General features: G+C 46.6%; 2 protein-coding genes across 6 annotated transcripts; one reads left to right on the top strand and one right to left on the bottom strand.

Moving 5' to 3' along the window:
• Positions 1-5027: 5027 nt before the first annotated feature.
• On the bottom strand, positions 5028-6179 carry LOC123406174 (homeobox-leucine zipper protein HOX24-like). Its single transcript, XM_045099649.1, has 2 exons — positions 5719-6179; positions 5028-5629 (listed from the first exon to the last, which is right to left on the bottom strand). Exons 1-2 carry the CDS (start codon positions 6097-6099, stop codon positions 5339-5341), a joined length of 672 nt encoding a protein of 223 aa, XP_044955584.1. The 5' UTR covers positions 6100-6179; the 3' UTR covers positions 5028-5338.
• A 1926-nt stretch (positions 6180-8105) lies between these two features.
• Positions 8106-11595, top strand: LOC123406175 (mediator of RNA polymerase II transcription subunit 15a-like). Of its 5 annotated transcripts, XM_045099650.1 has the most exons (4): positions 8112-8412; positions 8863-9231; positions 9798-9891; positions 11036-11595. In XM_045099650.1, exons 2-4 carry the CDS (start codon positions 8995-8997, stop codon positions 11062-11064), a joined length of 360 nt encoding a protein of 119 aa, XP_044955585.1. In that variant the 5' UTR covers positions 8112-8412; positions 8863-8994; the 3' UTR covers positions 11065-11595. The 5 variants fall into 5 exon arrangements, 1 of the variants encoding a protein (XP_044955585.1); XR_006612025.1 differs by lacking the exon at positions 8863-9231 and having other exon boundaries at positions 8106-8600; XR_006612023.1 differs by having other exon boundaries at positions 8106-8600; positions 8863-9891.
• Positions 11596-12616: the final 1021 nt, after the last annotated feature.

The raw sequence follows: 12616 nt of genomic DNA, 5'->3' as shown, positions 1-12616 counted from the left end.
ACACCTTCAAAGCCAACAGTGACAGTTTGATTCTCACAATCAATATGAGCATTGACGGTATTGAGAAAAGGTCTACCAAATATGATGGGACAGAAGCTATCTTGTGCGGTAGCAAGAACGAGGACATCAGCAGGATACTTCGTTTTACCACACAAAACTTCAACATCCCTAACAATTCCCACAGGGCAGATAGTATCTCTATTGGCAAGATGAATAGTGACATCAATAGGCTCTATCTCAACAGGTGCAATCTCATCTTTGATTTCATCGTATAAGGATTGAGGTATTGCACTAACACTAGCACCCACGTCACGTAAACCATGATAACAATGATCTCCTATCTTAAAAGAAACCACAGGCATGCCAACAACAGGCCTATGTTTGTCTCTAACGTGAGGTTTTAGCAATTCTAGCAGCATCTTCACAGAAGTGAATATTATGTCCCTCAACTTCTTCAGACAGAAGATCTTTGATAATAGCAATGCTAGATTCAACTCTAATTTGCTCAGGGGGTGTAGGTGTTCTAATGTAGCCTCTACGTATAATAGTTGAAGCTTTAGAATGATCTTTTATCCTAACAGGGAAATGTGGTTTCTCAATGTAAGCACTGGGTACCACAGGATCATTATAGGCAATGACTTTCTCTTCAACTGGAGTGGGTTTAACTACATTGACTTCTAACGGAGGATGATATTTAAACCACTTCTCTTTGGGAAGATCAATATGAGCAGCAAAAGATTCACACAATGAAGCTACTATCTCAGAGTCAAGTCCATACTTAGCGCTAAAGTCACAAAAAGTATTTGTCTCAACAAAGGATTTAACGCAATCAAACGTGAAATTTATACCTGACTCCTTACCTTCTTCAAGCTCCCAATCTTTAGAGTTGCGTTTAATTCTCTTCAATAAATTCCACTTGATGTCAATATCTCTCTTCATAAAAGAACCGGTACAAGAAGTGTCAAGCATGGTGCGATCATCATGAGAAAACCGAGCATAGAAGTTCTGAATGATAATTTCTCTCGAGAGCTCATGATTGAGGCATGAATATAGCATTTATTTAAGCCTCCCCCAAGCTTGAGCGATGCTTTCTCTGTCACGATACCAAAAATTATAAATATAATTCCGATCACGATGTACTAAGTGCATAGGATAAAACTTTTGATAAAATTCGTATTTCAATCGATTGTAGTCCCATGATCCAGTATCATCACATAGCCTATACCATGTCAACGCCTTATCCTTCAAAGATAAAGGAAAGACCTTCTTCTTGACATCATCCTCGGGAACACCTGCAAGCTTAAATAAACCACAAACCTCATCTACATAGATTAGATGCAAGTCTGGATGTGATTTTGCATCTCCTGTAAAAGGATTAGCCAGCAGTTTCTCAAGCATACCAGAAGGAAATTCAAAGAAAATATTTTCAGTAGGTGCAGCAACTTGAGGAGCAACTCTTTGTGCTTCCGTTCGAGGTGAAGATACCCCGAACAAGCCCCTCAAAGGATTAGTATCCACAGTGACAAGCGACAATAAATTTCAGCACACTATATGAATGTTTCCTTACCAAGTTCCACTTACCAAAGGCGGTTCACTCCCCGGCAACGGCGCCAGAAAAGAGTCTTGATGACCCACAAGTATAGGGGATCAATCGTAGTCCTTTCGATAAGTAAGAGTGTCGAACCCAACGAGGAGCAGAAGGATCTGGCAAGTGGTTTTCAGCAAGGAAATATCTGCAAGCACTGAAATTATCAGTGACAAGTGATTGTGTGGTGCGATGATTCGTAGCAAGCAACAAGTAACAAAAGTAGCAACGGTGCAGCAAAGTGGCCCAATCCCTTTTGTAGCAAGGGACAAGCCTGGACAAAGTCTTATAGGAGGAAAAACGCTCCCGAGGACGCACGGGAATTTCTGTCATGCTAGTTTCATCATGTTCATATGATTCGCGTTCGTTACTTTGATAGTTTGATATGTGGGTGGACCGGCGCTTGGGTACTGCCCTTACTTGGACAAGCATCCCACTTATGATTAACCCCTCTCGCAAGCATCCGCAACTACGAAATAAGAATTAAGACAAAGTCTAACCATAGCATTAAACTAGTGGATCCAAATCAGCCCCTTACGAAGCAACGCATAAACTAGGGTTTAAGCTTCTGTCACTCTAGCAACCCATCATCTACTTACTACTTCCCAATGCCTTCCTCTAGGCCCAAATAATGGTGAAGTGTTATGTAGTCGACGTTCACATAACACCACTAGAGGAAAAACAACATACAACATATCAAAATACCGAACGAATACCAAATTCACATGACTATTATTAGCATGACTTATCCCATGTCCTCAGGAACAAAAGTAACTACTCACAAAGCATAATCATAATCATGATCAGAGAGGTAATGAGTAGCATCAAGGATCTGAACATAATCTCTTCCATCAAATAATCCAACTAGCATCAACTACAAAGAGTAATCAACACTACTAGCAACCTTACAAGTACCAATCGGAGTCGTGGGACGAAGATTGGTTACAAGTGATGAACTAGGGTTTGGAGATGAGATGGTGCTGATGAAGATGTTGATGGTGACGAGTCCCCTCCGATGAGAGGAGTGTTGGTGATGACGATGGCGACGATTTCCCCCTCCGGGAGGGAAGTTTCCCCGGCAGGATCGTCCTGCCGGAGCTCTAGATTGGTTCTGCTCAAGTTCCGCCTCGTGGCGGCGGCGAAACCACGAAAAAGCTCCTCTGTGATTTTTTTTTCTGGACGAAACCCTCTATATAGCAAAAGAGGGGGCCAGTGGGCCAGTGGGCTGCCCACAAGCCCCCATGGCGCGGCCTGGGGGGTGGCCGCGCCGTGCAGGCTTGTGCACTGCACTCCCCCTGGTGCCCCTCTGGCACTTCTTCGGCCGAGTATTTTCGATAAATTGGGAAAAAAATCCCCGTTGATTTTCACGGCGTTTGGAGTTGCGCAGAACACGTATCTCAACTTTGCTCCACTTTTAGGCCAGAATTCCAGTTTCCGGTATTCTCCCTCTTCATGTAAACCTTACAAAATAAGATGGAAAAGGCATAAGAATAGTACCGTGAAGTGAAATAACAGCCAAAGAAGCGATAAATATCAACATGAAAACATGATGCAAAATGGACGTATGAGACTACTTCGCGAAGAATCCGACATATTCTCCGCATCTCTTTCAGAGAAGGTATCATATGCGCCGATCCCTCTTCATAAAATTTGTGCAAGCTTGCAAGGCAAATTCTCGGTTTTTTACTCAAAGGAGAAACACCGCTGGCATGAAGGGTTTAGAGCATATCAAAAAATCTTGGCAGCTATGCGAGTGATTGCATATGGCGTTCCGGCTAACTATGCCGACGAATATCTTCGCATTGGCGAAGATACTGCAATTTCAGTGTGTAGGTTCGTCAAAGTGATCGTCCGTGTCTTTGGCCATGTTTATCTTCGTGCACCCAACGAGGTAGACATAAAAAAGTTGATGGCAGCAAGTGAGAGGCGAGGTTGGCCTGGCATGCTAGGAAGTGTTGATTGCATGCATTGGACTTGTAAAAACTGCCCGAAGGCATGACACGACAGTATTGTGACAAGTCTCATGATGCAATAATTGTGCTAGAAGCCGTAGCATCCGAAGATTTCTCGATTTGGCATTGCTTTTTTGTATGTCGATATTCTCAATGATATTAATGTGTTGCAATGGTCTCATTTGTTTGTTAGATTTGCTAGTGTTGATGCTTCTGCTCGCAATTACATGGTGAATGGACATGAGTACACAAAGAGATACTATCTTGTAGATGGTATTTATCCTCCTTGATGTACATTAGTCAAGAGCATAAAAAAACAAGCACTAGGAAGCATATTGAATTTGCAAAGATACAAGAGGCTGCCCCAAAAGATATTGAAAGAGCCGTTGTGGTTTTGCAATCAATGCTTGTCATTGTTCCTGGTCTTGGTCGTTTATGGAACAAACGAACCCTGAAAAACATCTTGAACTATTCTGTGATTCTTCACAACATAATCCTTGAAGATGAGAGAGACATGAACTTGGAATTCTTATAAGACAATGTCGGTAGCTGTGTCAAGCCAGTTAAAGACCCAGATCGCTTACAAGCATTCCTTCAGACATATCGATAGATTAAGGACGCAAACATCCACTATCAATTTCAGAAGGATCTCATTGAGCAATTTCACAAGGATCTCATTAATCATCATTGATAAAGGATGGACAATAGTTACTGTCATTTTTTCCCCTTCATTCCATTTAATTCATGTGTAATTCGTATCATTAGTGTATTCAGAACAATTTATGTATTGAATTATTACTTTAATCCTATGATTTCAATAATTATTGCAATCTCAATGATTGTTATATTATGATTTGGATAATTGACATAGATTTATTTGATCTTATGTTTAATTCATACTACTTTTGTGTTATATAGTTTTGCGATGTGTGGTCTCCCTAAAATATGTTTTGCGCAGACCGTAAATTTACGTGCGATACGGTCCACGATATAAGGGGTATGTTAGAGTTGCTCGTACACCTCACCTCAGAGTAAAGAAAACATTTTTTTATTAAAAGTTCCATCTATAATCAATTAGAATACCTGCGCATTTCTGATTTGATGTGGCAGGGCGGTCGCTTTCTGGGTGAGAGAGAGTCGTTTCCACCACCCCCATTCGGCCGCCGGGCCACGCATCCACAACTTCCTTTTCTCGCCGAACCGTCCTCTCCCCCGGCGACAGCCGCGCCTCCCGCGTCATTTTCCCGCTGCCTCTTTCTGGTCTCTGCGGCCCGCGCCACAGTGCCTAGACGAACGAACGGTCGACACGCCGGGTAGCGTCCAAAGCAGCAACAGACGATACGAATCACCCCGTCTGGTACCGCGACAGCGACGCTCCTCTCCTCTCCGGTGCATGCACGTTCTGGTTCGATCGGTCGCTCCCCTGCCAGAACACAGGAGCGGATGTATATGGGTTCTAGAGCGACATGGGTAACTGGTGAAAAACGTTCTCCATAGGTAACAGTGATTCTTTCTGTTTTCGTTGGCGACGGCGCGACGGGAACCACATGAGTGACAGCCGCCAGACACGGTTTCACATACATGAATCCCAGAGTCGACGGAGCAGATCGTCGGCCGGGCGGCGGGAGGATTACTCGCGTGTACATTTCGTGGGTGCTTGCATGTGGAATCCCTACCTATCTGTTCTACGATTCTACCTGACGGCCCGATCGACATGAGCGATCTACATGGTCCGGACCAAGCAGCTAGACAAGCCAGCAACATCATCGACGTACACAGATGTAGTATTTGCAACCTTGGGTCATGCCACTGAGTTCCACTCCACCAGCGGCCATGACGTCTCCCACAGCTCCGGGGTGGCGCAGAACGGCTCGTGCAGGTCAACCGCATACGCCAGGTGGTCGTCATACTCGTACCACCCTGGAGTTGAGCCGTCCGAGACGTCTCCCGCCGGCGCCGCGCTCTCATCCTTCTCCACGGCGCAGCTGGTAAAGCTATTCCTCTTGTCGTCCACGTCGGCGACGGCGCAAGAGCCGCCGCAGCTGGCGCTCTGGTCATGCCGCTCGTTCAACTTCTTCTTCAGCTCTTCCAGCTGCACATCGAGCAGGCGCCATTAGCATGCATGCGACTCACGTACTTGTATTGTAATGGAGAATGTCCGTGTGCTTGCTGATTAACTACCTGCGCGGCGAGGGTGAGCTTCTCCTGCTTGAGCGACTGGACGCGGGCGTGGAGGGCGTCGTAATGGGCGCGCAGCTCCGCGAAGTCCTGCTCCAGCTGCTTGGTGCGCCACCGGGCGCGCTTGTTCTGGAACCAGATGGCCACCTGGCGCGGCTGCAGCCCCAGCTCGCGCGCCAGATCCGCCTTCTCCCGGGGCTCCAGCTTGGCGCGCCGCGCGTGGAACGTGCTCTCCAGCGACCGCACCTGCTCCTCCGTGAACCGCCGCTTCCTCTCGCCGCCGCCGCCGCTCAGCTGCTGCTGCTGAAGGAACTGGCCGTCGTCCCCCGCCGCGGCGTACATGCGCGGCGGCGGCGGCAGCAGGAACTGGCAGTCGCTCTCCATTTCGGAGCCGTCGCGGGATCGAGATCGAATCGTCACAGACAGAACTCCACTGGAGCAAGCTATAGCTAGCGCGTGCACCTGTGACATTTGGAACGTGGTGCGCCGGCCCGGTTTTATACCCGGTCGATGCACACACGTGGCGCGGATCAAGGCCCGCCGTCGCTTTATCGGGCCGTCCAGGTGTCGCGCAACGGGCCGGTGGCCCGCGGGCATATGCACGGAATGGTTATCCGTCTCGAGATCGACTTGGGCCTCGCCCGGGCGGGACACGTGGTGTGCGCGCATGGCTGGAGTGCGAGATCATCTCTCTCGTTTTGCACACTTTTGTTCGTTCAAGAAGAAGGAAATGTTGGAGGATGCCACGGTTGTAGGGAGGGAGGGAGGGAGGGCCAATCGCTGGAGGCTGTAGCTAGGTCGACAGCGTCCACGTCAATCGGCCCAGGGGTCGTACGGCTTCTCCCGAAAGAGATGCCGAGGTGGCAGGTGAGGATGTCCGTCTTCTCGCTGGCTAGGCTCCCTAGGTCTGGGTAGGGCGTCGCTGTGCAGGCGACGCGCTCACGGCTCGAGAGAAGAGTTCCATTCCATGGACATCTTCTCTTCGTCTTTGGATCGTTAAAGCTAGACGAGCTTATCTCCAGTTCGATTGGCGTTGCGCTACGTGCCCCTCCAGCTGCTCGCCGTCGACCAATTGATAGATGCCGACCGATTCATCATACATGTGCGTTGTGCTAGAAAAAAAAATCGTTCCTGTCAATGAGGTCTTGTGCTTGTGACGTTATCCAGTTTTATCTGTGGACAGAGTTGCTTAACGCCGGATCCTACACTCGATCAGTTGGACTATTAATCCGCTTATATAGGTAGTACAAGGGGCAAAGCGGCGAATGAGTCGCCCCGGACGCAGTGACCGCTGCTCGTGTAAGGTGTTCCTTTGCTCAAGAACAATGACGTCCCATCTGCAAATAACAACCTAGCTGACGTTTCTTTTTTGTCGATCCAACCCTGTTGTCAAGTTTTGGTAAGCGTTCGCTCGTGATCCGGTCGGCCAGGCAGGCTGAGTATATACGTTGAGTCATCGGGGCGCACCTATGTCAGTACAGTACGTAACGGGAGGCTCGATCCTTGTGGGCGCCTTCTGCAGGCAAAGCTACAGGTCCAAACCAAACCCTGTCTTAACTCGCTACAGTTAACTCCGTACTAGGGACCGTAAGAGCATCTAATGAGATTACCGTACATGCAAGCAAAACGAACGCAACCCCGTGTGTGATAAGCGTGCCAGACCGGACCTGCGGTTCGGATGGCTTGGGCGCCGACACGTCCGCGTCCTCCATAGCTCACGAGCAGCGATTAAGGATGAGCTGTCGCGGGATTTGACGTATGGTTAATGGCGACAGATATGGTGGCCGGGTCAAAGTCGATTGGGCCTGGAAGAGGGAGGGAGGGAGGGTGGGAGGCTCGCTCACACGCGCGACTTCGCCGACGCGTTGTGCGGCGGCTTTGGCATGCGTACGTGGCGGAGAGCGGTGGCGCGGCGGAGGGTCTACGTCCCGCGCGTGGTCCTCGTGCGGGTGGTGCGGCCGTCGATGCATCGGCGGCGCGGGGGACGGCCGCCAGGAGCCCTCGCGCTCCGGCGCGTGGCCGCGCGCCCGCCAACTACTTTAGGGTGCGTTTGGTTATGTTGCGTAGCTAGGTAATAGATCGGATAGCCCATCTAACCAGCTTACATTTTGCCAGCCTTGCCTCGTCAACCAGTTTGGTTGATTTGCTTTACCCACCTTTGTCAAACAAAAAAACCGTTCGCATGATTGAGTCACCGGTTTTCTCGCACGAGAAGTTTGCCGTCGAAGCGAGCCGATTTGGCTCTCCTGAGCTAGCAAGGATTTCCTAGCCCACCCAAGGTAGCTCGCCCACGAAAACTAGAATATTTTAACAGTTCCAAACACCTAGCCTTGCCCGGCAGGGCTATAACTAATTTTGCCAAGGATCCAAAAACCGCTCCCCCTCGCTAACGAGAAATGCTACTGTAACCCTCCCCTATGCTGGAACCGCTCCCGACGTCGCTCGGTGCCGCCCCCGCCCCTGCGCGCTCGCCGCCGCTCCCGACGTCGCTCGGTGCCGCCCCCGCCCCCGCCCCGCCCCACGCGCTCGCCGCCGGCCCCATCCCCTTCGAGATCCGACAAGGACCAACATGCACGAACCACCAACCATGGACGCAAGCTGGAGCGGCGGCGTTAACCTGAACGCCCCTCCGCCCGCCGGAGGCGACTGGCGCGCCGAGCTCCAGCCCGAGGCGCGCAGCAGGGTCGTCAACAAGATGTATGTAGGGACTCTCGCCGATCTACTCTGCTTTCCCCTTCATCTAATCCATATTCATTCGATCCTTCTTCCGCGTCTGCTTTCGGTCTCCCCAGGGAATTTCCCGCGTGTTTGCGGGTCGATTTCCTCGTCGATCCATCCGATAGAGCTTCGATCTAGCCATATATCCTCCTTAGCGGCAGCAAAAGGTCAACTTCCTACTGCACCTGCTCTGCTTTCAGTCCAGCCTAATAATTACAGTACTTCATTTAACTAGCATTGAGTTATGTCTGAACAATTTAGCGCAAGTTTACTCACCAAGAGGTGCAAATTTTTTCATTGCGCACAGCAATTCAGTAGCATGACACACATGTCACAGCTTTTGATCTCCTAGGGGAAACCATGCTACATTAGAATTAGTACTGTGTCGGGATACAATTTTGTTCTGAAACTAGAGTTCCTCGTACGCAGCATGCATGCTTCCCCAAGTGGATATATACTCCTCACACGATCACACGCCATGATCAAATCGATCCCCGCAGCACCTCCTTGGTCTTAGCAACGTCGAAAATTACGCCTTGCCCATAGGAATGGAGCGAGCATATGATTGATTGGGGATTGGAGATCTACCTCAACCGGCTGCTCTTCCCGCTCGTTCCACCTTACTCCACGCCGTTGAAAGCAATGCATGCCAACAAAGTTATTCACATTTTGCATCATACGCGCAAAATGGAATCTCTGAAGAAGCATCTGCCAGTTTTGGTGCCAGAGGGGCTGAACAAGCTTCAAATCATCGTTGTGCGATTCGAAGAGAAGATGTATGCTGCAGCGACCAGCCAGGTAATATAACCTATCTTGGTGGCAACTCGGGGCAGAGCACATTTTATTTATTTTTAGTTATGGAGGTCATACAAGGTTTATGGGTTAGAAATAGAGCATAACCGTTTCCAAATGTCGTACTCCCTCTGATCCAAATTATTTGTGGCAGTTGTGACAATTAATTTGGATCGCAGTAGATGTATTTTCGCCCCGAGTGGCCTCAGAGCCCTTACACACACTACATTCCAGAATATAACCCAAAAAGTTATATGCGGAATATGGAATTGAGCAAGTATATTTTTAATCTTTTTTGTCACTATTTTGATTTGTATTTTCTATTCATATCGCTTATTTGGGGCCTATTTTGATTTGTATTTTCTGTTCATATCGCTTATTTGGGGCAGTGTGTTTTGCTACTTAGATGGCCTTTTATGTATAACTATGATTCAAATATTTAAAGTTGAAGCACCTTCTTGAGCATGCTAAACTGCTAATCAACCAGAACTGTTGGTTGCAAGCTACTATTGGTAATTTGGTATAAAATTTACATTGTTTTCCTTTGTATTACCCAACCTGATTATTTACAGAAGATCTCTCTTAAAATGTTATCTATGGAGACGAAGACACAGCAGGCTCCTGGAAATGCTCAAGTGATTCCAAATCAAAACAACCCCGGTCAAGGTACCATATGTAGTAAACTGAGTGTTGCACATTTTATCATTTTCGCTTGGATATTATTTTTATCACATCAAGCGCTGAGATTGTGTGCTTATGCATTAAATCAACCCCCACCCTCTGTAGCATCATGTTTAAGAATGTCCGACGGAACCCCCTGACGGCACACCCAGGGGTCAAACCCCGCTGTAGTCGCCACTGCCGGTGCAAATCATGACTAGAGTTTCTCATATGCTACCCACAGTGATATTCCTCACATGATCACAAATCATGACTAATCAACCGACGCAACACCTCCTTGGTCTTATCAAAGCAAAAATTACGCCTTGGCTAGAGGAATGGAGGGTGTATATGATTGAGAACTGGCTGCTCTGCCTACTCATTCCACCTTATATCTCAGATGCCAGATATTTTATTGCACACAACCGTTGAAAGCAATGCCTCTCCCAATTTAGTAGAATTTTGCATTATACGTGTAGAATGGTATCTCTGCAGATATTTCATTGCACACAACCGTTGAAAGCAATGCCTCTCCCAATTTAGTAGCATTTTGCATTATACGTGTAGAATGGTATCTCTACAGATATTTCATTGCACACAACCGTTGAAAGCAATGCATCTCCCAAGATGGATGGTTGTTGTAGTATCCTCTCAGACAATATAAAAGCTTTTGCTATGATATTTCTTTCTGCAGCTTCATACAACATTCCAATATGAAAGCTTAATTTTGTATGTTGTTTCCATGTTGAAACTTCTCCACCAGCCTTATATCATAAAGAGAATAAGTTCGGTGGGAGAATCCGACTGACATTCAGTTAGAAGTTAAAAAGCATAGAAAATTTGGCACATGAAGGAGCCAGAATAAAAGCATCGAGACTTCGTTCTAAATTATGTGTCCATACAACAGAATTTCAGGAGAATTGTGTGATTTTTTTGTTATTTATACACGCATTGTTTTAATTGTTTATTTTCTATCATCACTAATTTGAATAATTCATGTGTGCATTGTAGCTTTTTCCATCATGTCTAATCAACATTTGGTTGCTTATATTACCGAAGAGAATAGACGAAAAAAAGAAAGAGGATATTATTAGCAAAGAAGTATTTTGAAGTGTCATGTCTAGCATTTGCTTATCTTAGTTCTCATCAGGCACCGAGGAACCTTGGATGCTTCGATGATGACGAGGAAAGAATTGCATATCGGAAGGTGCTAGGACAGGAAATAAGTGTGCTCAAGAACCACAAGACACGCCCGCTGTTGAAGGAACTCCTGAGTTGCCTCCAAAAAGGCAACGCACAGGGGATGCTATCTTGTCAATGATGGGAAAAATGCAGATGTCCTTTGATGATGCTTTGAAGACAACCGAGCCAACTCCGATGCCAAAGGTGACTCCTACAACTGAAATCCTTGCTGCACTTAAGAAAGTACAGGGTTTGGAGGATAAGGAACTGCTGAGAGCTTATGGGAAGTTGATTAAAGATGAGCGCATGTTTGAAGCGCTCATGGCACTCCCCGAAGATTTAAGGAAGCCATGGCTCTTGACCTTGGAGTGATGGTTGCTATCGTGTTTGGTTGATGTATGAACTTCTATGTACTTTTATGTTTGCGAACTATAAGCTTCTGCTATGTGTACGAGACATAAACTATCCACCGATGCTATATTTTAGAGACATAATTATTATCCATATCATGTTGTTGGTACTTCTAAATTATTTTGTCTCATGCTTCTCGGACGTGTTTTGCATAGTTATTCGTACTTATGTTGTTAATACTGACCTTATTTGCAATATTTTATATGTTATTATATCTGCAAAATAATATATAAACACTCAAATATACACGTACTATTTTTTTTTTCATGCATGTGCATATGTTTATATTGTCCAAAGTCGAAAAAACACCAAAATCCATGTTGTGTACATCCAAACAGGAATTGGAATTGGGTCACACCCTTTGATTCCATCAGAAAATTCCAGGCACAACCAAACAGCAGAATTGGAATTACATCTCATTTCCTTTCCAGCTTGGATTTGGAATTCACAGTCCAATTCAATTCCAAGTAGTTTTTCCTACATCCAAACAGGGAGTCAGTGAATTGGATGTGGCCTGGGTCATGTGATTCAGTAAGTTTCCGAGCAAGCTCTCTTGTTTTCCTTTCATATTTTATATCCACGAGTCACATGGACTGCTGAGTAGCCAAGTCTTTCTTCCTGGTTCATATTGACATTTATATGCATTGGTTTCACCTTTTAGTATCAACATTGCCTTTTTCAAATTCAGAGACCATTCCTATTAAAACAGCGGCCAATTGCATTTCCTTCTAGAATGTAATTATGCACCGTGCAGTACTAGCTTAATTATGATAGATGTACTGGTCACAGAAAATAGTGAAAAGCATTACAAATTAAAATTTACAAGTGTGAGTAATCTCATCTCTATTATTAAAGGAGGTTTTGCCGTCGTGATGGTTCAACCAGGGATGGTTCGACCTCTAGATACGCTAACGCTGGCAACCCTTCCATCCATGTACCACCATCGATTTTTATTCAACCCTTCAAAAACCAGTCGGTTTAATTAAAAAAATCGCCAACCCCAAAGGCGAATCGACCCCCCACTCCTAATCGCCGCAACCGCACCACCAGCGCCGCCCTGATTCGCTAACCCCAAAGGCGAATCGACCCCCACTCATAATCGCGGCAACCGCACCACCAACACCTCCCTGATCGGCAC

The sequence above is a fragment of the Hordeum vulgare genome, chromosome 6H (assembly GCF_904849725.1).
Source record: "Hordeum vulgare subsp. vulgare chromosome 6H, MorexV3_pseudomolecules_assembly, whole genome shotgun sequence".
Lineage (NCBI taxonomy): Eukaryota > Viridiplantae > Streptophyta > Magnoliopsida > Poales > Poaceae > Hordeum > Hordeum vulgare.
Note: the sequence above shows the minus strand (reverse complement) of the source record. Positions and strands in the feature narration are given on the sequence as shown.

What these genes read in the sequence shown, in the direction of transcription:
- LOC123406174 (XM_045099649.1), bottom strand. Translation starts at nt 6,099, where the DNA reads ATGGAGAGCGACTGCCAGTTCCTGCTGCCGCCGCCGCCGCGCATGTAC. An exon ending in AGCTCACCCTCGCCGCGCAG is followed by an intron (nt 5,630 to 5,718) that starts GTAGTTAATCAG and finishes CTCGATGTGCAG; the next exon opens with CTGGAAGAGCTGAAGAAGAA.
- LOC123406175 (XM_045099650.1), top strand. Translation starts at nt 8,995, where the DNA reads ATGATTGATTGGGGATTGGAGATCTACCTCAACCGGCTGCTCTTCCCG. An exon ending in ATGCTGCAGCGACCAGCCAG is followed by an intron (nt 9,232 to 9,797) that starts GTAATATAACCT and finishes GATTATTTACAG; the next exon opens with AAGATCTCTCTTAAAATGTT. An exon ending in TCAAAACAACCCCGGTCAAG is followed by an intron (nt 9,892 to 11,035) that starts GTACCATATGTA and finishes AGTTCTCATCAG; the next exon opens with GCACCGAGGAACCTTGGATG.